This window comes from Pelodiscus sinensis, chromosome 25 (assembly GCF_052426305.1).
Source record: "Pelodiscus sinensis isolate ZL-2025 chromosome 25, ASM5242630v1, whole genome shotgun sequence".
Lineage (NCBI taxonomy): Eukaryota > Metazoa > Chordata > Testudines > Trionychidae > Pelodiscus > Pelodiscus sinensis.
Window position 1 is genome coordinate 11,269,949 of NC_143076.1, and position 24,902 is coordinate 11,294,850.

Consider the following 24,902-nt stretch of genomic DNA (forward strand, 5'->3'; position numbering starts at 1 on the left):
CAAATGGCCATGAGCAGATCAGTGTTTCCGTAGGAAGCTCGCTAGATCAGCGTCTCCCTTTGAGGGTACATCTACATGGAGATAAAAAGTCCATGGATGGCCTGGGTCATCTGACTTGGGCTCTGGGACTGAAAAATTGTGGCTAAACATTCAAACATGGGTTGGATCTTGACCTCTGGGACCCGGGGAGGGCTGGAGTCAACAAAACAGAGGCAAGAGCGTTCCAAGGCATCATTTATCGTGTATCTAAATGTCTGTAGCATCCGACACTCTGGTCTATTTGTTGAGAAAACATGCGGGCTGTGTCTACACTGGCATGAATTTCCGGAAATGCTTAAAACAGAATAGTTTTCGTTATAAGTATTTCCGGAAAAAGAGCGTCTACATTGGCAGGATGCTTTTCCGGAAAAGCCCTTTTTCTGGAAAAGCGTCCATGGCCAATGTAGACGCGCTTTTACGGAAAAAAGCCCCGATCGTCATTTCCGCGATTGGGGCTTTTTTCCGGAAAAGACTACTGGGCTGTCTACACTGGCCCTTTTCCGGAACAGTGTTCCAGAATAAGGACTTATGCCCGAGCGGGAGCAGAATAGTTTTTCCGGAATAGCGGCTGATTTTGTACAGTAGAGCATCGTTGCTTTTCCGGAAATTCAAGGGCCAGTGTAGACAGCTTGCAGCTTATTCCGGAAAAGCGGCTGATTTTCCGGAATAAGTGGCCCAGTGTAGACACAGCCGCGGGGTTTATTCACAGAACTCAAGGTTGTGAACCCTAGAGAGAGAAGTTACTTTTTTTGCTATCCACCATTTTGGATGGGCAGTTGAGCCCAGGCCAGCCACGGTCACTATGCCCTTCGGAACACTTGCCACTCCTGTCCGCCCCAGAGGCTTTTCACACAGTGCAGGATTAGTGCGCCTCATGGCTCTGTCCTCCCCTCCTAAGCAGGTTGTACCGCAGTCCCCTCCCCAGCCCCATGTGCAGTCTATGGGTCTGTAGTGGCTGCAACCAAGGCTCTAGAGTTAGGGCCCCCTGCAAAAAGATCTTTGGGCTGCCAAAGGTGCAGATCTTTTTGCAAAGCCCCCTTGGCCTGGGGCCCTGGGCTGCAGGCACTAAAGCCCCTGAACGTTAGCCAGCCCTGCCTGGCCTGGGGCTCCGTGCATTGCTGTCCCCTCCCTCCAGCTGAGCTGGAGCCACGAGCACTGGGGGCAGCTCTGTCACCACACTGCCCTCCTCTGTAGGCTCTGCCCCTGCAGCTCCCATTGGCCAGAAATCCCTACTCTTCATCACGAGTCCGCGTGTCGTTAACTTGTTGGCTATTATAAGCAAGCAGTTCTGTGGCACCTTGGAAACAAACAAAAATATATAGATAGCATCATTGGCTCTTGGCTGCGTGAGCAACTCCCATTGACTTTAGTGCAAATTGTACATGCGGTCAAAAATCTATCGTACGTCATTAGCAAATCTCCCATGGACTTCAGGGGACCAGCCTCTGACTGGTGCAGCATGAAAGAATTAACAGCCCACATGTGCTCAGTGGGAACTTTGCCTTTGAACTACAACTATAGCAGGATGCAGAACAAGCGTTCATTAAAGCTTTATGGAACGATATGTGCAGACTCAACATACAGTGCATAGCCAGCAATATATCATCCTAGAAAACATCCCAGGTGATGACAATGACTGGGTATTAGAGTATTTGCATGAAGACTGGGCAAAATATGTCTCTTTGAGAGAACTAACCCAAGTCTCAGAGGGGTAGTCACATTCATGTTTCTGCAAAAACAACGAGGAGTCATGTGACATCTTAAAGCAGTGTTTCTCAAACTTTTTAAGACCGAGGAACACCAAACAATAATTTTTTTTATGAGGAACACCAAGGATTTTTTGTTGAGCCAAAAAAAAAAAAAAAAAGTTGGGGGGGAGGGAAAGGTCGGGGGGAAGTTATTGAGGGAAAAAAAGGGCCCGGAGAAAGTTTCTGAGCAAAAACAAACAAAAAAGATCGCCTCCCCTTTAAGGGTGGCCATTTTTAATTCTGTTCTCCGCGGCACACCTCCGACTGCCTCGCGGCACATCAGTGTGCCACGGAACACAGTTTAAGAAACACTGCCTTAAAGACTGTCTGATTTATGTGGGTATAAGCTTTCGTGGGTAAAAACCACTTTGTCAGATGCATGGAGCCAGAAGTAATCCAGACTTTCCTCCTGGAGGTCATATATAACTATTTTTTCAGTGACCAAAAATGTTGAGAAGGCCTTCCCTTCCTCTTTATTCTTCATTTTCATGGTGGTGTCTGTTCCGCCATGATTCAAGCAGGATCTAAGGCATTCATCGTGGAGGGCAAGGTGTAAGGATCTAAGTAGAAAATAATAGGGAAAAAAATGAGGTCATGCCAGAAGAGAGGCTATTCAGGGTGGTTTTCTGACCTGACCACTGCCAGAGATCAGATGAAAGGACCTCTCATTGTGAGATTTTACAGACCCATGAGGTTGGGATAGCCGTAGAAGCTAGCAATGGAAAAGATCAACCCATGTCTGTTTCAATGCAGCGGTGTGATGGTGTTAACGTGAATGATAACACAGAGAACAGGGGAAAGGAGACCCTAGTTCTAAATGTTTCATGTGCTATGCTAACTAGATGCAAAGGAAGAAGAAGGAAAAAATTGAGTATGTCAGGAGAAACTTTGGAACAGCTTCCGAGGGAATTATTGAAAGTCTCACACTTGGGATGCTTAATTCAGACTGGATGAGGGAAAGTTTTTCTTCTTCTTTCTTCGCCCTGAACCCCGTGTTGTCATTTATATTAGTTATAACACCTTATTCTAATACAGCACTTTCTGTTCCTAATAGCAATTTACAAAGGAGCTTAGTATCATTATCCATGTTCGATAGAAAAGGAAACTGAGGCACGGGGCAGTGACTTGTCCAAGATTATGCATTAGGTCAGTGGACAAGACGGAGAGTGAGAAAGGTGACTGAATTTGAATGGCTACAGTTTACGCCCACTTTGCACTGGTTTAAATGACTACATAGGATGCAACGCAACAGGGAATGCAACCCCTGGACTCTTTTATCAGTGTTCAGCCTCAGGCTGCCAGCTTCGGTAAGACTGGTAAAAAATTATCAGTCAAAAGTGTTTTTTGATGGAAAACGTGGCTCTTCAACTGCAATAAATTTTTTCCCCTGTGTGTGTGCTTTCCATGGAAAATTCCAGTTTTGTCAATAAACTGCCCAAGCCCAATAATTTTTTATCTGAAAACCAAAATGTTTTGGGGTTTAATATTTCCATAAAAAGTGGGAGTTTCCCACCAAAAATGCCAACAAAAACAAAAAAGAATTAACGTTTCTCAAATGTTTGCAGAAACGAAACCCTATTTTTCTATCAACTCTAAAATTCCAGGAATGGATCTGAATTGCTCACCAGTACACAACTATCTGAATCTAGAGCTCTGAACTAGTGATTATCTAGAGTTTCAGACCAAACCTGCAGGGAGGGAAACTCAGCACTAGCTAAAAGAAAGTGACCCAGGCCTGGAAAGAATTAACCTCCGACTTCAGATCAGAGAGCATTTGAAAGGATCTCTCTTCCAAGCAATTTTGTGTGTCAGCCCGTAACCTTCCACACCAATATTTGTGGATCATAGCTACTGACATTCATTCCATATTTTCTAGTCTGGGAAACTAACCCCCAAAGCTCTTAACCTTTCCAGACAACTGTACCCCTCTTAGGAGTCTGATTTGTCTTACATATGCTCAAATTTCACCTCACTTAAAAACTACTTGCTTACAAAATCAGACACAAAAATACAAAAGTGTCACAGCACACAGTTGCTGAAAAATTGCTGACTTTCTCATTTTTACCCTATAATTATAAAATAAATCAATTGGAATATAAATATTGTACTTACATTTCAGTGTGTAGTATAAACAATTCGTTGTCTGTGTGATACTTGAATTTGCACTGACTTTGCCTCCTTTTACAACAGGCTACATAAAAAATGTCTAGCAAACATCTAGATAAGTTGGCATGCCCCTCTCTGTCATTTGGGCTAAAATGTCAAGGTGAGAATGCCTGAAAAATATTATTTCACTTCATTTCAAGTCACGCTCCACATTTTGCAGCCTTTGAGGATAGATGGTATTTTCTGAAATCCTCTCCTGCCCTCTCAGGCTATGTCTGCACAGCAGCATTATTTTGGAATAACTGGCGTTATTCTGAAATAATATAGTGTGTGTCTACACAGCAAGCCTTTATTTCAAAATAATGGTGAGCTAGAGGACATCTTACTCTGACTCATGGTAACCCTCATTTCACAAGGAGTAAGGGAAGTTGAAGGAAGAGTGTCTTTCCTTCGACTTCCTGCTGTGTAGACTGCCCTGCTGCAATGTCAGTTGTGTAGCTGAAGTTGAAATGCTTTAAAATTCAGCTTTTGGTGCTAAGTCGAATTAAGCTACCCAACTTCAGCTAAGATGTACCCTTAGACTATGTCTATATGACAAGTTTTCTCCGCAAAAGATATGTTAACACGGTACTCATTTGCATGAGTTGTGATCTTATTTGCATATTTTCTGCCAATCTGTTTTTGCACTGGGGTTTTTGCACAAAAACAAGCAGTGTCGACGTTTTCTTTTTGCACCAAACGTCCTTTTTCTGCAAGATTGGTATACATCCTTTTTGGGGGCATAAGGATCTTGCGGAAAAAGGGGTTTTTGCGCAAAACGAAAAATGTTCACACTGCTTGTTTTTGCCCAAAAAGAGATCGGCAGAAAATATGCTAACGAGGGACTCATTTGCATGAGTCGCAATCTCATTTGCATATTTTTTGCCGAGAAAACTCATAGTGTAGACATAGCTTTAGTGTAGATATACCCTGAGAGAGCCTGTCTTGGACTAATTTTGAGGCTTCCCTGTAGTGTGGACGTACTATTTTGAAATAGTTATTTTGGGAGTTATTATTCTGAAATATTTCACAATAATTTCCTAGTGTAGACATGCCCTCAAAGTTCGCTAACCACCATTTTATGGTGGCATCGGACAATTCCTGCTGTGCTTTCCACTCCGCGTCTGCCCAAAAGAAGCTGGTTTTATCAGGGCTTTCCCACGTTTACCAATTGGAATGCAGCGCCCGACTCTCCATCTCTGCAACATCTCACATCATTAACATTCTAGATGTTTATAAATGGAAGAGATAATATTTTTAGTTGCCAGTTTGAGTTTCCAGGCCCGCCACTTTCTAAAGCACTTAGCGAGTTTAGAGAAGAGGAGCTTATATAAACTGCTTTTCCTCCTGGGTTCTTATTAATCAAGTGGCTTGGGAAGCAGTTCCCAGAGGTTTCAGGAAAAATGGGTTGAGAGGGGGCCCTGGTTAATGTGTTGCACCTTTCTGCTTTCTCTGTCTCCATCCATTTCTTGAGGTGAATAAGGGAGGAACTCAAATGGCAAAGTTCAGACCTAGATCTGTGCTTTTGAACATGCCACACTTCAGGGGGTCTTAGATGCGAGAAATTCTGTCTGTTGTTTTGAAATAACACTGTTGACATGCCCACCAGGGAATAGCACTTATTTCTTCTGATACCCAGTCCTCTGTGGTAACCAGCAAAGTGAGCGTCCACACCACAAGCCCATTATTTTGAAATTACAGGCTTCTTATTTCAAAATAATAAACCCTCAATTCACGAGGAATAAAACTTATTTCAAAATTGTTATTTCGGAATAGCGGTAGTGTGGACACTGCATTGCTGCTATTTCGAAATAGCTCCTCCCCAGGGTCACTCAAACTAATTATTCCCCGGTGCTTCCTGGGGCTCTAAATTGAGGTAGCAAGTCCACGTTAGGGAGCCTGCCTCGGACTACTTTTGAAGGTTCCCTGTTGTGTGGATTTGCTATTTTGAAATCGCTATTTTGGAAGTTATTATTCCAAAATAACTTATTTTGAAATAAACTTGAAGTGTAGACATACCCTAGCTCTGCTAGTGGCTTATTGATTAGCTCTGGGCAAGTCACTTATCTTCCTGCAAAGAAAAATTTGGCATGGTGGAAACCTCCCCGAAATTTCACCTAAAATGTTTGCATTGGCAGAGGGTGCAGCAAGTATGATTTGAACAGCAGTGTGTGTTGAGACATACTATTCTTTGTGCATTTACTACAAAATCCCACATATATATGTGCATTCACATGCATGCTTTTGTTTTCTGGCAAGCTGCAATGCATCTTTAAAGCGCCTCAGAATTTTCCTACACATGCTCCAGCAGCAACTGGACCAGGCCATGAGTAATTAGGGAGATGTGTGGGGGTCTGAAAACAGGAGCTAATTTTTGTCAAGTTCCCACCAGAACAGAAACAAAGCTCTGTTTCCTCCCCCGTCTCCTGCCTTTTACTTTCTCCCTGGGACAAGAGTTGGGATGTGGGATCTTACTGCCTCACTTTTGTGGAGAGCAGTTTGACCTAATGACAGACCCCAGTTGCCTGTGGGCGGAATCAAACCTGGGACCTCTGGAGCTTAGAACATGAGCCTCTGCTGCACAGAGCCAAAACCCAGCTGGCTGTTAGCTAAGGCTATAGTGCAGACTCATTCTTTTCTCTATAAGAAGTCTCTGTGCCAGTACATGGGACAGTGCACCCCACCCAGAAGGTGTGTGGGTTACACTAGGAACTCCAGCTGTTCCAGGGCTGCAGCCGGAGGTCCACGGGAAATCAGCTCATTAATCCACAGACCCACCTTCTAGTCTTCCAGCCATGCACTAGTTGGTGTGAAAATAACGATTTCAATGGCTGAGAATGGAAAAATAATGATTTAATTGGGGCAAGGGGGATGCACTCAACTAATGCTGACTATAGACTTGGCAGAAAGCAACTGTATTTCTCCTTGGTCTGGGGAACATGTGTGATATGGTAGGGGGAGGTGTTGGACATCTGGAGCGATTTAGCAGTGTTGTGCTCTTTTGTTCGCTGGGCTTTAGCTCATGTGTAAACGCAAATCCCCCCATAAGAAGCAGGAGATGATGGATGGAGAAATCAAAACTTGGCCTTTATTCTGAGCAGGAACACACTGTGGTTTGTGAAAGGGCCACTCGGCTTCACCATGACCCGTTCTAGTGATTCTGAATTGAGGTTGAGGCAAGACAGCATATTGGACTCGCTTAGCCATTGGGGTCTACTGTTCTGGTGGCTCATGAGTTCCCATGTGCAGAGAAAGATCATCTGAACTTTCCTGACTGGCTGAAAATGTTTCAGGGCTAAAGATTCAGGTCAGTTTTTATTTTTATCCAGACCAGGTTGGCCTCTATTTGAGAGACCTATTTTGGCCTCTTGCCTGGATGCCATAACTCTAATGAGTCTTTATCTGTATTATACTGTACTCACGTTATGGTCCAATCCTTTTGTGGTCACAATCAATGACAGAAACCTGATCAATCCTTCTCACATGAGTTTATCTACTTATGATACTATAATTTTGGGGCTAACCTACTTCTAGGCAGAACATGGACTGTTTGCAAGATGTGCATTGATATTAAACACATCGGCTATGTCTACACTGGCACCCTTTTCCGGAAATGCTTAAAACGGAACAGTTTTCCGTTATAAGTATTTCCAGAAAAAGCGCATCTACATTGGTAGGATACTTTTCCGGAAAAGCACTTTTCCCGAAAAAGCATCTGTGCCAATGTAGACGCGCTTTTCTGGAAAAAAGCCCCGATCGTCATTTTCGCGATCGGGGCTTTTTTGCGGAAAAGAGTACTGTGCTGTCTACACTGGCCCTTTTCCGTAATAGTTTTTCTGGAAAAGGACTTTTGCCCGAACGAGAGCAGCACTGACAATTTTACAGTAGATCGTCATTGCTTTTCTGGAAAAGCAAGCGGCCAGTGTAGACAGCTTTCAAGTTATTCTGGAAAAGCGGTTGCTTTTCCAGAATAAGTGGCCCAGTGTAGACACAGCCATCCTCTTTTGGGGGAACTGTATCCTACAGTAGCAGGAAGGGGTTTTATGCAATATAAATCCATGTAGAGGAGTGAATGTAGTTTTGGAAGTCATGCAGTCCTGGATTTTAATCCCAATTCTGTGACCAATTGACATTGGCCACATTTAACCTCTCAGCTTCAGTTTGCTTGTCCATCAAAAATATTAATCTACCCGAGAAGGGCCTGTGAAGATTAATCAATGTTCAGTGCTTTGAAAGATTTTGGATAGGTTCTTCAGTCTAGACAAAAAAAGCAGTTGAACAGGTCCAGTGCCTGGAAACTAAAGCTAGTTAAATTCAGATTTGAAATTTGGCACAGGTTTTTTTTAAGTGATAGTAATTGAGCATTGGATAAACTTACCAAAGGACATGGTGGATTCTTCATTACAAATAGATATATTTTGAAAGATTCGCTCTAGGCTTGACAAACACTTGATGTAGGAATTGCTGGGTGAAATTCCCCGCCTGATGGTACACAGGAGGCCAGACTAGATAATCATAATGAACTCGGCTGGCCTTAAAAATTCACAACTGCATGTATACCAAGGGTCTGATCTGCAGACATGCTGAGTGTCACAGTTCCAGTTGTAGCTAGTGGGAGCATGTTATTACTAGTTTTCCATGGGCAGAGAGATACGGAAGTGAAATGATATTCTACTCCTAAGATCTTTACTCTGTATCCCAAGATCTCCGCTCTACTGATGTAAACATGCATAATGTAAAAAACTGAAGTAACCAGTGTTGATGGTAAAGATAACAGATACATAAAGGAAAGGAAAAACTATGTAGCAATTTAAAGATTAAAGACTAACAAGATGGTTTAATAGGTGATGAGCTTTCGTGGGCCAGAAGTGGGTCTGGCCCACGAAAGCTCATCACCTATTAAACCATCTTGTTAGTTTTTCCTTTTGTTTTAGCGAGATCAGACTATGTAGCGCTTTAAAGACTAACACGGCTACCTCTCTGTTACTAGTTACATAAAGGAGACGATCTTTCCACTGAAGGGCCATGCTGACCAGCTGTCTCCTTCCCATTTGTACCAGCAGGGCTTCTGGGCTGAGGGAAGCTAATCAGGAGACCCTCATGGGGAGAGAGGCGTGTTATTTAATTAGCCTTACAATGGGCTGACTTGGAGGCACGTGGTGGCTCTAATAGAGGGAGATAGATGTCCTTTTAGATGGGCTAATTGTTAGGAAATAGCGGGGTCTTTGTTCTGGCCTAGCATGCGGCCTGTGATCTCTCGGAGCCCAGAGGCTGCGCCGCTTATAACTTTAGACAGATCTATTCAGGCTTGCTCTGGAGCGCGAGGCAGAACAAGCGCGGCATTGTTGTGCAGCCAGGACTGCCGTCCAAGACACCCACCCTGAAAAATGCAAACACGTGTAGAGCGGAGTATTTTCTCTGCCATTTATTCGCTATAAGGCAGGGCTGCCAAGCGCAGACAATTGGGAGGGGTGAGAGATTTCCAGTGTGGAGAGAGCGCTGAGCAAGGTTTTTCTATGGGAAATGCACAGTGACAAAATCCTTCACCGCGAGAGGGAGGAACTCGTTGGAAGCACATTGCTCCCTGATGAACGTCTCCTCTCCGAAGGAGCAAATCTGGCAGAGGACAGATTTGGACTTTCCTGGGACTGGGCCCAAGTGTGCTTTCAACAGAATGCCAGCAGCAGACTAGCCGAGGGCCTGATCCTTCCGCTCCATAGATAGGCAGTTGGTGTGCCCAGAACACAGCTTGTTACACTAATCATAGTCCCGAGCTTGCGCTTCTCCCAGCTGTGTGTTGTGCCCACCTGTTGTGTCTCATCAGATGTTTGATTGACATCTCTCTGGGGCGGGAACTATCTTTTCATTATATGTATATACAGCACCTGCTGCTACTCCGACAGGAAGCACGACTCACCATAATGCTCCCAATAGGGAGTCAGCATAAAAAGTTCTCTCTCAGTCTAAGTAATTGCACAGCCTGTCTCACTGTGAGAGCACTTCCCAGGTGTTTATGGATGGATCTGTACAACACCCCTGCAAAACCTAGGACCTGGGATGCAAGGAATGATTTGTAAAAGAGTATAGAGGAAATATCTGATTCTTCTAGGCATTGAATTTGCAACGGCTGGGTGGGGCTGGGCTGGGAAAGGATTTTCCCATCCTAGGAGAATTTTGGGGTTTTTGAAAAATGTTCTCATCCGGAATGAGCATGAAAAATCAAACTCTCAACATTTTCAGGGGCCAACAAACTGAAATAAAAAGTCAGTTCAGCTCACGTGAGACCTTCTTTCTTTGTAACTTTTCTTGACATTGCTTCAAATCAACTTTTCCTTTTGAAAGTTAATGTAAATAAACAACCCCCCCTCCCAGCCCAAAATGTTTTGATTGAAAAAAAAAGTTGAAAAATGTTTCAAGACTTTTTTAAATTGGGAAATTCATCAAAACGGTCCCAGGATCTGAAGAAAAGCTCTGTGGAGTTTGAAAGCATGTCTCTCTCACCAACAGAGGGTGATCCAATAAAAGATATTCCCTCTCCTGCATGGTCTCTCCTGGTCCCTCCAACTGTTCTGGTTTCAATGAATCAGCATTTTTCAATGGTAATACACTTAGGAGCACAGCTGCTGGAGAATTTTCTGACTGAGTCCTTGACTGGTGTCTTCACCACATGGCCATCCTTACGGTGTTGAGAGATGTGCTGTAGAATTTCGTTTCCTGAACCACTCATGTCCATTTCATTCATATGTCTGAAGCACCCCCGATACACACAATTATATTTGTCTCATGGCTACAATTTCCGAGGCTGAATATTATGCTAGGCTGAGCTTTGGGCTTGGACTGTCTGACTGCCAATGCCCTCATGGAAACAAATTGCGGTTCTCCCGCGATCCCTCTTGAAGTGAAGTTATTAAATAACCATGACGAAGCAGAGAAATATGCATTCCAAATAGCTATTTGCTGTGTGGAAAACTTTCCCCTGGTTTATTAGCATAGTAGCAGCATATGATTCCAGTGCATGTTTGGGAACAAAAATCCCAATTTCTTTATGGGAGAGGACAACAACGATTAAATCTATTATCTGGGGTGACAGGAGATGCTGGCCAATGTATAGAGATGACCCCAGAATAAGAATCAGAATTTCCCCGACGTCCAAAGTGGGGCCATAAGAACGGCCATGTTGAGTTAGACCAAAGGTCCATCTAGCCCAAGGCTACTCAACTTTGGAAGCTCCGGGAGCCACAATGATACTCACAGCACATGCTGAGGGCTGCAACTTAAGTGTGGTTGCATATACATGCAAATATATATGCAAATACATGCAAATAGCTTCTTTCACACTGACGGGCATGCATACAAGGATTAAAGCAAGACTACGCAACACACAGACCCCATTGAAGTCAGTTCTGCTGATATTAATAAAATGCAATATTTACCCGATTTCGACCCATAGGACAGCACTTTTAATGAGCAATGACAGTTCATGAATTTAACTACTAAAACTCATGTCAACAGAAGACCTTTTTTGATTACTTTTTGTTTTGGCTTCCACCCACGGGCCACGTGGTGAGCCCCGCGTAAACCCAAGCCGCACCGCGGGACGCAAACAAATGGGCCGCGGGCCATTATTTAAATTGCTGCTTCATTTCCCTTTGTCTAGTAAACTCATCTACATGGCTCCGTCGATGGAGCCATGTAGTCTAGACACACCCTTACTCTTCATGTGACAACACTGCTGTGCTTGTTGACATACTTCACAACCATGTGAGGCTCTTGGCTCTGAAGAAGCCCAGGGCTTAAACAGCAGGGATGCTGCATATTGGACCTGTGTCATGGCAAGTCAGGCTTGGGATGTGTTGGCAGGGGCGAGGAAGGTAAGAGGCTTGCCATGTTTGGAGTAATTGCGAAGAGTCTCTGCTACTTAGCTCTCGACTCTAGAGTTAAGTAGCAAAAAAATCCAGGATGCTTTTATTAGGAGATCAATGCAACTGCTTGAGCAGAGGAGTTGGGAAGCGTCTGTGAGCAGAGCCGGTTATAAAGATTTCCACCAGCACAGCTCTACAAGCAGGGTAATGAATGAGTGCCAACGTGCTCCACTAATGAACTTCATCGGGGAAGCATAATCTTGTCAGGACACCGGCTGGGTACTGGAGAGATGAAACCAAAGCTAAGAATCACCCTCAGATGCTTCTGTTGTTACCCCCTGGTGGCTGTAGAGATCTGTGTGAACTGAAGGGGTGGTCAGTGCATAGCTGAGGGCATTTCATAGTCAATATAGAATCACAGAACACTGGAACTGGAAGGGACCTCAAGAGGTCATCAAGTCCAGTCCCCTGCCCTCACAGCAGAACCAAGCACTGTCTAGATCATCCCTGATAGACGTCTGTCCAGCCTGCTCTTAAATATCTCCAGTGATGTAGATTCCACAACCTGCCTAGGCAATTTATTCCGTGATACCTTTGTGAGCCATCTCTGGTGAGTGGGTGAGTAGTGGAGGTTGCCAGAGACACTCCCCCCAGCTCTGCACTGAGGAGCGACGAGGGGAAGCGTGGGTGAAAAGGGTTAGCCTGATCTTGGTTCACTGGTCACCTCTGGAGCGCACATGGTGGGGGTCTTTCCAGGCTTTTAAGCTGAGATGCAAGTTGCTTACACCCTCTGCAGCTCACGAACCTGCAACACGCAGCCGCTAATGGGTCCTGGGAGTCTCCGGCCAGAGCTCTTTGGATGCTGGAGAAGCCCCCAGTTCTGTGCCATGGTAGCTGAGATTGGGGATTAAGAGCGAGAACGGAAAAGAGAAATCTCTGCAGCTCAGGCGCTGGTCCTGGAGCGCCCTGCTAATCACTGGGGATCAGGTACAGCGGAGGGGCACATGCTGGCTTGTGGGTTAAACTTACCCTGCTGCATTCGGTCTCTAAAGAAAAGCCTCGGGTCGCCAGACTGCCAGTCCAACCCTGTTCACCAGCATATCCCAATGGTCTGTAATGCTTCCCAGCTATTTCTCCAAACTTTCCTTTTAAATTCTGGGAAAAGGTATCTCCCTGAGGAATGTACGTGGCAGACACGTCTTCCTCCTATTGCCTTTCACTGGCTCCACACCCAGCAGCTCCCTCCCTGGCTTTTCCCCTTTCTTAGGGAGGAGTTGCTGTTCTTTTCATCAGTGACCCTCTTGCAATAAATCCTTTCATGTCTCTGTTTCCCTTTGGAATCATGTGCCATTTGTTCCTGTTGCTCCTGATTTTTGTCTGGTGCCCTCTGGATATTGTTTCCTCAATGAGACATCAAACCAGTGACTTGCAGCCACTAAAAAAAAATCTCATTGCAATTTTGGGTAGGGCTCCAATTTGGCTCATTACATTCTGCTGTAAATATCCCCCTGCAGATTTAATTGGCGAGGGTATTCTTAATTTCCTGCCTTTAACTGCTGTGTGGCGTTGCTGTGTGCTGTTAAACCGGCTGCTACATTTCACCCCAGAGCTGACTGCATTTCAGCGGTCGGTCGGAGTGAGGGGGAAGGGGTTTCTTTGTGCAGGTAGTAGGACAGCATTTTGAAAATGTGCTGTCTCCACAGCAATAAGAGAGGGGAAATTTGAGGGAGGGGAGGAGAGGGGGAATGGCAGCCACATAAAAACTGGAAGTTCACAGGATGGTTACTTTCAATTTGGTGGAGTCAGATTGCAATCTGAAAGTGCCAGACCCGGGAAGGCCTTGCTGCTAACCCCCAGTCACGACTGAGGCCTCGGTCTTGACACCTTTCACCAGCAGTAAATTCCTTTATTGTTATTATTATTTAAAACAAAACAAAACAAAGGGCTCACGGGGGAACAAGGGGACTTTGAAACAAAGGAAGGCAGACAATAAAGGCTTGAGAAGCAACCCGGTCCCATTGGAGGAGGAGGGCAAATGGTTATCTCTGCACAACAGCAGAATCTTTTTAACATATCAGTGAGAAGAGGAGCTGGGAGATCACGTCCTCCTCCATAGGAGAGACGCCTCATGGAGAGGAACATTCAATAGCCGGAGATCATGGAAAGGAGGGGGATTTTGAAGGTTCAAAAGGAAAGACGTTTCTCACAACTGCGAGCAGGAATTAGCCCCAGCCCTTGCCAGACCAACTCATGTCTGGGAAGGCATGAATGCAAACAGTCACCTCCCAGATGGAGAAACTACCCAGTGGACTCTTTCCCTGGCCTTCCCAAACACACAGCCTTTGAGCAACTCTGCTGGAATTCAGAGCTGGGACTTTCATGTCTCGAGCTCTGAAATGAGCACCAATGAAGGCAGCAGCCAGGCTGCGGCTGGTCTAAAAGAGAGAGGCTGCACTGCCGGCAAACCGAACATTAGGAATCATTAAAAAAGGGAACGCGAATAAGACAGAGAAAATCTTATTGCCTCTGTATAATTCCATGACATGCCCACATCTTGAATATTACGTGCACATGTGGTCACCTCCTCTCAAAAAAGATATCTTGGCATTGGAATAAAGTTCAGAAAAGGGCAACAAAAATGATTAGGGGTGTGGAATAGCTGCCATATGATGAGAGATTAATACCACTGGGGGATATGATAGAGGTCTATAAAATCATGACCCCTATGGAGAAAGTAAATAAGGAAAAGATATTTACTTGCTCCCATTACACAAGAACGGAGGGGGTCACCAAATGAAATTAGTAGGTAGCAGGTTTAAAACAAACAAAAGGAAATATTTCTTCACAAAACACACAACCTGGGGAACTACTTGCCAGAGGATGTTGTGAAGACCAGGACTTTAACAGGATTAAAACAAGAACTGCATAAATTCATGGAGGATAGGTCCATCAATGGCTAATAGCCAGGATGGGCAGGGATGGTGACCTTAGCCTCTGTTTGTCAGAGGCTGGGAATGTGCAACGGGGGATGGACCACTTGATGATTCTCTATTCTGTTCATTCCCTCTGGGGTACCTGGCACTGGCCACTGTCAGAAGACAGGATACTGGGCTAGATGGACTTTTGGTCTGACCCAATATGGCTGTTCGTATGTCCTAGGAATTTTCTATTTGCATCCTCCCAGATGTTCCGTCTCTCCTTCTAACCCTGTTTCCAGCCCTGGTTCTCCAGAATTTGTGGCTGTATTTTAGTGCCTTCTTTCATTCCCCGAGCAGTGAAGTAAAATAGAAGTTGGGGGGGGGGGGGGAGAAGAAGCTACTTATGGCCACATCCCACCAGGCTATGACCTCATCTTGTTCATTTGGCTGGGCCAGAACTTAGTGGGGAGTCCATATACCTAAAGATACTCCCTAATAAGAACCACGTTTGACGAGACAAAAAGGTGCTTGTTTCAGGTGTTCAGGATCCCAGCCAGTCCATGCAATTTTATCTCCTGCAATAGGGTCCAAGCCAACAGTTATCACCCCAGGGGACTAGGGCTAGAATACAGGAGATGAGGCTTTGGCCCCTCGTACTGAGCTTTGTAGTTCTCCTGCCTGTCATCACTCTGCTGTCCCACTGGCTGACCCTCCCGGCTATGTTCTCAAGGATGTAGTTGACAGCCCATCCCCAGCAGCCGGCCCCAAGGTAAGACTCAGAGCCTGTCTCATCGTCTGTTTCATTCTGAGGATTGTGGTTTGCAGCAGGAGGCAGACTGCCTGGATTATCAAACGCCGCGGAATGGCTGGGTCATTTTAATACTGCGGGGACCACAGGTGCATTTTGATGGCTTCATCATTACAGCCAAAAGTCTGCAGCCAGCTATGTAACTGGCCACCCCCTCCCCCAATGCACCATTCCCCACGGCAAATTACAGCATGCATGTGTATAAACTCACACATACATTGTCCTTGGGATTACAGCATTCCTGGGAAACATAGGAAGGGAAAGATTATCAGCCGGTGTAAATTGCATCATGTTTCCCTCCTAAATCTGCACTGGAACAAATCCTACAGAAGGGGCAGCTGTTTCTTTTGCATCAGCTTTTGATTTTGAACTGGAAAGGTCCCGTCTAACCTCCTTCTAAAGCCTATTTTTTCAGTTTCTGATCTCCACTTTGTCCCTCTCTCTGGCTATGTCTACACTACAGAGTTTTTGCAGAAAAACGGCCGTTTTTCCACAAAAACTCACGGAGCGTCCAAACCTCAAGCGTGTTTTTGCACAAGTAAGTCAAAAGATCAGAGGGGTTTTTGCGCACTTGTTAATCCTCATTCTATGAGGAAGAATGCCTTTTTGCACAAGAGCTCTTGCGCGAAAAGGTGTGTGTGAACGGGGAAGAGGGTCTTTTTGCGCAAGAAGAAGGAAGAGGGAAAAGCACAGGTGCCCTGGTGGCCATTCTGTCCATAGCAATCACTGCTTACTTGTGAGAGAGCATCCAGGCAGTCTGCACACTCTCTTTCGCAAAAGCGCATCCCTTTTTTGATGCGCTTTTGCAGTGTGGACGTGCTCTTGTGCAATACGTTTTTGCAGAAGATCTCTTCCGACAAAAGCTTCTTGCGCAAAAAGTCTGTAGTCTAGACATAGCCTCTCTTTCCCAGTTATGCTGGGAGAAGAAGGAGCAGAACTAAAATAAAAATGTACAAGGCAAGCAAAAGGGACAAGCTCTCAGCACAACCACTTGTTAACAGAAGAAGAGTATGAAATACGAAATGTGGATCGCTCTTGATCATTCTTTCTCAGCGTCAGTTTTCCAGTATGATTGCAGCATTAGATACTGAAGAAGAATGAGTATCATTTGTGCCTGGCTTTTCCTATGCAGAGCTCAAAGCCCTTTCAAAAAGCGGGATAGGAATTAGAATTCCCATGGGGAAACTGAGGCACCGAGGGGCTCAGTGGCTGACTTTTTTGGAGCTCCCACAGCAAATCAGAGGCTGAACTGGCAATAGAATCCAGGGAGCCTTGTACTCATTTGTGCTACCGTGCCATTACTAGAGGGGTGTAGAAGGGTCTGGGAGTCAGATGAACAAAGGGATTTAGGTGCCTACAGCTGTAGATGGATGCCTAGTAAGATTGTGAAAAGCAGAGAACTGGGTTACACACCTGGGGCTAGATCTGCAAAGGGGTGTGGGCAAGTCAGTGCTGAACCCTTATTAGGATCGGGTAGGCGTGCTACTGCATCAAGCCCCTAGGACTGGCTAGGAGGAGAATCCTGTGGGGGGGGGGGGCTTTTTTTGAGTCAAGGACCACTTACACAGAGAAAAATCAGCTGGAGAAGCCCCTGACAGAGAAGGAGAAAGATACTCCTCACATTCCCCTGGCATACCAGGGCCTAGGGGGGGGGCTCAGGCTAGTAGATTTTGTGTGTGGGTAGATTGCAGGGGTGCTGGAGCACCAGCACCAGTGCCCCAATGTGGGGGGGATCCCTGAGCCTCAGGGGCTGGATCCAGGCAAGCTGGGGGCTGCATCCGGCCCCCGGGCCTGAGGTTTCCCACCCCTGTGCTAAGGCTTCGGCATGAAGTGGGCTGCCAAACAGCTCAGTGGCATCTGAACACAGGCAGTTTTGCACATGCCCATGGATGGAAGCTAAGTGCCCAGAGCACTCTACCAGCAGAAACTTAAGAGCAATGGTAACGTAGGTGCCTATGGGATTGGGGAGCAGTTGAGGAGGGGGAGGGGTTGAGTGGTGCTTTTTGTGGTTCTAGCCTGTAAGTTTAATTGACTTTCATCAGGACTCAGGAGCCAAATTTATCTCAGTGTTCTGTGCCTAGCTGCATTTTTGGCACCTAAATACCTTGGGAAATGTGGCCATTAGTAAGAATCAAGCCCCTGACTCCCAACTCTGTATCCTGGTCACTCAACCCCACTGCCTCATAAGCCACCCAGCTCTTCCTTCTAGAAATGTGCTGTAGGTGAATGGTAAAACTACCCCTAAGGCCAACTCCAAATAGCCGGAGCCCCAAAGTTAGTATTTGCTTCTGGACATAGGCAAGTTTTGGAAGTGAGTCTAGTCTAGTCTGATTCTTACATCTGTTTGCACGGCTGTCTCTATTGTCTAGAAAAGGTGAGAGCAACCAATTTGGCTCCGAAATCAGGCACTTTAAGCATCGATGGCGTTCTGCTCTGGAGTGTACAGTTCAGCCCGTTTCTGAGTAACGTGACCCAATCTCCCTCTCCGAGTAGAACAGCGACTGTTCGCTTTTGAGTGAGAGAACCACAACGGCAGGTTGCTAAGGCCATTTGTTTTGGTCTTCTTACACTTCTACCGGTAAATTGACATCTCTGAGTCATAAGCTCCCTTCTTGCGCTGCCGTTTGTGGTCTGAAGTTTTTGCTACCCATAAAACATACTTTATGTGAAAACCGAGATTCCTCTCTTCAGTTAAGCTCACGACACCCTGGCATGATATTGATCTCACATCTTTTATAGCACCTTTCAAGCCCCTTTACAAACCAGTTATGCAAACTAGGGCTGTGCTGGATAACTTCCAGCCATCCCATGCATGCAAGCCCCCGCATGTATGCACGCATGTGCACACACACAATGATTCTCTCTTCTTTCCTTTCTCTCCCCTCCTTATCACACATAAACAAACCCCAGCATACATATAATCTCCCCCCTCCCACATAGAGTCTGCACATGGCATGTATGTTCAGAGAAGTGCATTCATACTCAGGAGATTCTATGAATGCAGCCACTTCTGGTGTGGAGTGCATCTAGCTATGTAACAGCGTACAGCAACTCTGACAGTTCAGGAGAGGAATTGAGGGGGACCATATTTTGCTGAAACTGCAGGAGGAATGCTGTTACCTTGGATTCAACAAGAAGTCATATTGGATCATCAACAATGTCTCCTGGGACGGGATGGGGGGAGGGGTAGCCTGCCATGACAAGTTGTGTTTTCTCAGAGCGTCCTAATCAAAGATCCCCATAACTGTTTTTAATACAAATACATGTCTTTCAGTTCCGTTTTTAGGTGTGCCCAGCTCTGGGTGGCAGAAGTCTGTATGAAGGCCAGTTATCTAGTTGCTGGGCCTGAACCATAGCCCACTGAAATCATTAATCAAGCTCTGTGTGGGCAGCTGAGACCACATTGTGGGCCATCCCTCCCCAATCTGCTTATTTGTATCCATCCCGCCTAGAAAAGACCCATGGTTTGTCATGGAGAGTGCTGTGGATAGGATGGTTTAGCTGCTCATTCTCTGATCAGTTCTCCCCAGGTTTCAGAGTAAGTTCTGTAGCATCTTAGTGGGGAGCAGCTCTGTTAAGACTCCTTTCCTGGGACCTTCCACTCCAGCCCCAGCTGGGAAGTGGAATGGGGCTTTCTTTCCCACTGTATGGATTGGACAGGGGGTCGTCTCCCCATGCACCCCAATGGGCCAGGCATGGGAGTTTCCCCTCTCGACTCTCCCTATGGGACCCTGGACTTTACCTGCAACATGGGACCTTTCCCCCCACAGCGGGCCCTTCTCCCGCATCCGCTGGGTGGGCCAGTTTGGGAAGGCTGGTGCGCCCTGCCCTTCCCAAAGCGCCCGGACCCGTGCGCGCTACTCTGGTCTTTTGAAGCCCGCTGAGGCCGGCTGGGCGGAGGCAGCCGGGTCCCTCCCCTGGCCGCTGTCACTGTAGCTGAGCCCGGCCCATCTCCCTCCCCTTCCCTGCAGCTCCTCACCCCAACCGCTGCTCTCTGGGCTGGCGGGGAGGGGGGCTCAGCTGCGGCGCCTGTGAGAAGATCCGCCCTAGAAGAATAAGAGAGCGAGGGAGTGCGGAAGGGAGAGCAAGGCGAGCTACCGAGCCCGGCGGGCCGAGGAGGAGGAGACGGGCCAGGCTGAGCGTGGGACCGGGGAAGGAGGGAGGGGAGGAGAGACGCGCCCCCTTCTTCTCCAAGAGCCAACTTTGCGCCAGCCAGGCAGGGGCGCACGGGACCGTTCCCAGCAGGGGGCACCGGGAACCCAGGCAGCAGCCTCTCCTCCCCCCACGACTCCCCGGCAGGGACTATTGTAAAACACACCCGAGGCAAGCAGGGAGCGAGCCATGAAGGCGGCCGTGGACCTGAAACCCACCCTGACCATCATCAAAACCGAGAAGGTGGATGTAGATTTCTTCCCTTCCCCGGGTAAGCTTGCCGGCGGCTGCCTCCCCGCCCCCTCAGGACCGGGCGCGTCTGTGGGAAGGGAGGGGGGTAAGTTTCACGCTCGGAGCCTTGCGCTGAGGGGTTGGGAGCCGTGATCTGTGGGGCTGGGCTGTGCGCTCTGACCCTGGCTCCGGTTAGTCAATTTCACTGCTGGTGCCTTAGGTCTGTGCTCACCGGGGGACACTAAGTACATTTCACTGCTGGCTCCTTTGCTCAGCCATCTGGGACCTGCGGTTCCTAACACGGCTGGAGCTGTGCTGGGAGATGGGTCGCCTCCCCGGGGACGCTGAAGGAGCGGTGGGAAGGCGGTCACAGAGGGAGAAGTGTTGCCTGGAGCTGCTGCTGGTCTCTGGCTTAGGAGGAGGGTTGGCTGGGGGGCGTGGGATGCTTTGCAGCCCCATTGGGTTCTGTTTGACCAGGTTCTACGCTCCTTCTCCCCCAGGGGTTCATGAGACTCTTTCCTCTCGGTGCAGTTTATTTTTGCAGCTGTTCTTTTAGTGGGTGGGAGAGGGGGGTAAAATATTTGCCTTGCGAGTTCTGCAAAATGTGTGGGCTGAAATGGTAACCACCCCCCTTCTTCTCCCCCCCCCCCCACAACTTTTATTGTAATGGGATCTGCTGCAGGCCACCTCTTCCTTTCCCCTCCCTCCGTCCGAATTCCCTGTACACCAAGGAGTCGAGGAATGCCTTTAGGGAAGGCAAAATGCTCTGATCTTGGATCCGTTTTAAGGCTGTTTTATTGCCTACATGAAGGCTGCTCTCACGTGGTTGTCCCTTCTCTAGCTGGCTACTTAGCAAGGGACAAGGATCTGACTCTAGAGGGGGAGGTTTGATGGAGGGGAAGCTTTGATCACTTTTACACAGAGGTACGACCTCTCTCCCTCCTCCAATATGAGAGAAACTTGTCTTACTGAAACAGCTCTAAGTGGCTCATGAAAGATCCTGGAAATATCTTGTGGCCATCAAATCCCATGCGTTGCATGTAGGCCATGTTCAGAAACTAAACCAGAGAGCATTGCAGGTGCTGCCTTTCCCTGGACAGGTTCTGGGGTGGGAGGGGGTACTGATGTTATCATGACAGCAATTTCAGTAACCTGTTGCTATGTGTTTGTTGTTACCAGATATACATTTAGCGACTGCTCTCTGTGGTTAACACTAAGAGTTCAGCCTCTGCAATAATAAGGGTTGCTGTTCTCATTTTAACCTCATTTAACTGGCTCCTCTGTCCCTCAACAATGAAGCAACTTCCATTTCACCTTTAGCTGGGGGGAGAGTGCAGGTCTTGAATCACGAAAGGGCCTGTCGTGAAAACTTTTCCATCTAGGTTCAAGCCGGGGTTAAGCGCAGCTCCATTGCTCCACTCTGCAGTGGCAAGATCTTCTGATGATTGAAATTGGCATTTCTGGCCATAATAGGGTTCCAGCGTAATAAATAAATAAACCCGTTGGAGAGTTCTGCATTTCTTGGTCAATTATCGAGTTTCTAGGAAATCCAGTCTGGGCTCTGTTCCTGCCAGTTGACGTGTTTTCAGGCTGCATGTGGGAAAAGAAGTGACAGCTGACAGTAAAAATGCAGGGGGCCAGCGCATTGTTTTGTGGTTAGCGTGCAGAGATAAAACTACAAACTGATATCAGACCAGCTTGCCTGCAGATAGCTACAGTAAATCGATACATGCATAGGTTGCACAACATCACATACAAGTGTAATAATGTATTTACCGGGCACCTATCCATATGCAATACCTAGATGTATATGCAGCCTGATTTTTCAAAGGCAACTTCAGTGAAAGTTTGCAGATACTTGGCACCTCTGGCAATCAGGCCAGTACTGTAATGTTGGGATACAGGCCCTGTAATGTTGGGATACTGTGTACAGTTTTCAAGCCAATAGGAATTAAACACTTAGGAGTGCAAACATATTTAAACATTGAAAGATGCAGAGAAGCATCTAGTGTGATATTCAAAAGTGAAGTGGATTTGGTGCCTAACTTCAACTGATTTGGCCCTCTTTTGAAAACCCCCTATCCGCGTCTTTAGGTGCCTGCAAACATTTAAAAAATCTGGTCTTGAGTCACTTTTGAAATTGTTAGCTATTTATACCTATTTCTACAGGCTCTGTTTGGGAGACCGTTAAACAAAAACAATCCTCATATGTAAGGGATACAGTCACTTTGCAAGGTAAAGGCTGGGAGATATGAATCACAGAAGTGTCTGTAGTTACTGGGGACATTTGTATGGCAGGTCTGGGAGCAAGATGGGGGATTTATTTTGCCTGTATTCATACTAAGGCATCCGTTAACATTTAAACATCTCTTGGCACCAGCCGGTAAGGGCCAGGTGTCTTCACCATGTGGGGCACAAGTCTGCTCTGTTCCAGCCATTCAGTGGATTTGGGATTGATGGAGTTCCATGGGAGTAGGGTGGGCATAATTCTACCCTGCTCTGGTTGCCTGGTGCTGGTTGGAGAGACAACCATTGGTCCTAATAAGCTGAGTTTCTTTTCCGTATGTTAACAAGCCCATGAAAGTTTTAACCTGATTCTTCCCACGTAGTGGAGGACTGCAGGCATTTTTAAAAAGTTGACCTGAAGTTCAAACTTGTGGCTGGAAGAACACTAAAAAATGAGACGACTTCCTATCGCGTGCCGTTCCCGTTGCTTCTGTTTGGGTGGTTGTACTATGCTTGTGAGCCAAAGTCAGTGTTGTCAATTAGGTGGCTTAACCCCATTTCCCCCTTAACGTTTTGAAAGAAAAGTTGAAGTGTTTCTTCATGTAGTTTGAGGACTGTCAAGAGCATGAGGCGAGTGTGGACAGTTGTTGCTGAAGCTGATGGTGTTCGGTCCATAGAATATTAGACTCCCCCATGCTTAGATGGTTCAGTGTTCCATCCTTTGGCAGTGTTTTGGGATATGGACGCGTGTCTCACTAGGAATGGACAGAGAGCAGCAACTCCTTTCCAGTAGGCCAGCGAACATGCCAGTGCTGCCAATGGTGCCATTTTTGGTCACTGCGGAACAAGGTGAAAGATTCTGTTGCCTTGTGTCAGTCTCCGACCCGTCTAGTCTTCCTGATGCTCCCTTGTTTTTGCCTTCTGTGAGTCACACTGTTATCTGCTGGCTTCATTGTATGCAGTGAGAATTCATTTATTTCAGTGCACCAACAGTGTTGAATATGCCAGGTGCCTGATGCTCCTGTAGAACAATGAAGGTGCCTCAGCTGGGCTGATAGCCAGGGAAAGCTCTTCACACCCCTCCCATTCTCTTCCTCTGCCCCTGGAATAAAATCCAGCTCCCATCCACTCATGCCCTGTTCAACCGTCCTTAGATGGGACATGCGGCACACCCTGAAGGTTTAAAAGTAAAGATTAGGTTGCCTTGGACCAAAGGGTGCAAAGTTGTAAAAACTTTCCAAAGTGTGATCCAGTGCTCTTGTTGCCAGTGTGGGTGTGTGAGATGAGAAGTTGAGGACTCAGTTACCAGGGTGATGGACATCTATATGGGAACCCAGATAGATAGGTTGATGTGGCATTTTAGTTGGGTTATTAGTGTAATAATTTAATACATGATTTGGTTTGGTTACATGCCAAAGCCCTAAGCAGTCTGCAGGGTGTAATTGGCAGGGTGTCGTTTGCCAGCTGCTCTGTAAAAGATGGCATCCAACTCGCCAGGTATTAAAGAAAAATAAAAGTGATTGAATATTGAAATTGGTAAACTCTGCCTGAGGTAAATCCCTCTTTTGGCTGCAGCTCTGTAAAGCTGCCCTGGCCTCTGTGGTTAGAGTAAAAAGCAGCTTGGCAGCCCTCCCTGAAAGTTGGGGACATGTAATGGGACTCTGAAGTGCTGAGCGAGGACTGTAGTAAGTTTCTCGCTGATGAACTCTATGACTTGTTGCCCTTGGGGTTTTCCACTGGTAACTGAGCAGCAAGACAATAGAACATTAAATGGGGAGAGAGAAATTGTAGCCTGATTCTCCTGCTTTTCCTAATATGACCTGGGTGTAACACCATTGTGCTAAGCGGTCTTACTCCTGAATACACCAGAGGAAGAATCCGGCCCTTTGTGGGCAGTGCAACAAACACTGTGTGGGAATATGCTCATTATTTCTACTGGATCACACCCAGGTGGCATCTTGGTGATAGATTTTTATCCAGGAGAGCCCTTCGCCTGGTTTATAGGGTTGGGATGACAGACACTCAGGTTCTGAAGCAAGATTTCACCAACTTGATTACTGCTAGGAAAGGGGAAGTGGAAAACTTTTGTGTAATTCAGTGTTACCGTGTGAGGGGGGTTCTGATCACCAGCATTTGGACACAGAGCCAAGATGCATCAAGTTGCTTAATTCTCCACCGGCACAAGCAATCTAATGACTTAAGCCAAGTTATCTGGGGGCTTTCCAAATGAAGGAAATCCTGGTATGAGTGCATGGATGCTTTGCATGCCTTGAGTGCCTTCCCTAGCAGGATCTAAAAGTTCTTTTAAAAGCTGAACACCTGGGATTGGAGTTTAGCACTCTGAATGCAGGTGGGAAACAGCATGGGGAAAGTGACTGGCGTGGTGAATCTGGGGCAGGGCTAGGAATAGAAACAGTGAGGGCTGGCCTGGTGCCTACAAGACCATCCTTGCTCCCTTGTAAACTGCAACATTTATCCTGCTTCCTCTAGCAAGTGTAACAGGAATACCTCCCCAAACACGGGACCTCTGAGGTGACAGGTGAATCTGTAGGGCAGCCTCATTCAAGGGGAAACCCCTGCTTAGCCTAAGTGGAGGAACACTGGCATTGCTGTAGTGACTCAGAAGAAAGCTGATCCCGAATTGCTCTTTAGGGCTGCAGAATTTTTTCCATTGACTTCCCACTCCTACCGAACTAGAAGGTGTGGGGGAGGGGGAAGGGAGCATGAGGGGCCAGGTGATTGGTTCTGATCCAGCAGTGCACTGTCAGGTCTT

General features: G+C 46.7%; 1 protein-coding gene across 4 annotated transcripts in view; it reads left to right on the forward strand.

Moving 5' to 3' along the window:
• ETS1 (ETS proto-oncogene 1, transcription factor) overlaps positions 1 to 24,902 on the forward strand; it is a 132,970-nt gene that overhangs the window by 36,977 nt on the left and 71,091 nt on the right. Inside the window, exon 1 of one of the 4 annotated variants that reach the window (XM_006111160.3) lies at positions 19,488 to 19,943. The exons of the other annotated variants lie outside the window; for them this stretch is intronic. Within the exon in view, the coding sequence (XP_006111222.1) occupies positions 19,862 to 19,943 (82 nt within the window). The 5' untranslated portion in view covers positions 19,488 to 19,861. Of the gene's footprint in view, positions 1 to 19,487; positions 19,944 to 24,902 lie in introns of those variants that run through there. 4 annotated transcript variants of the gene reach the window in all.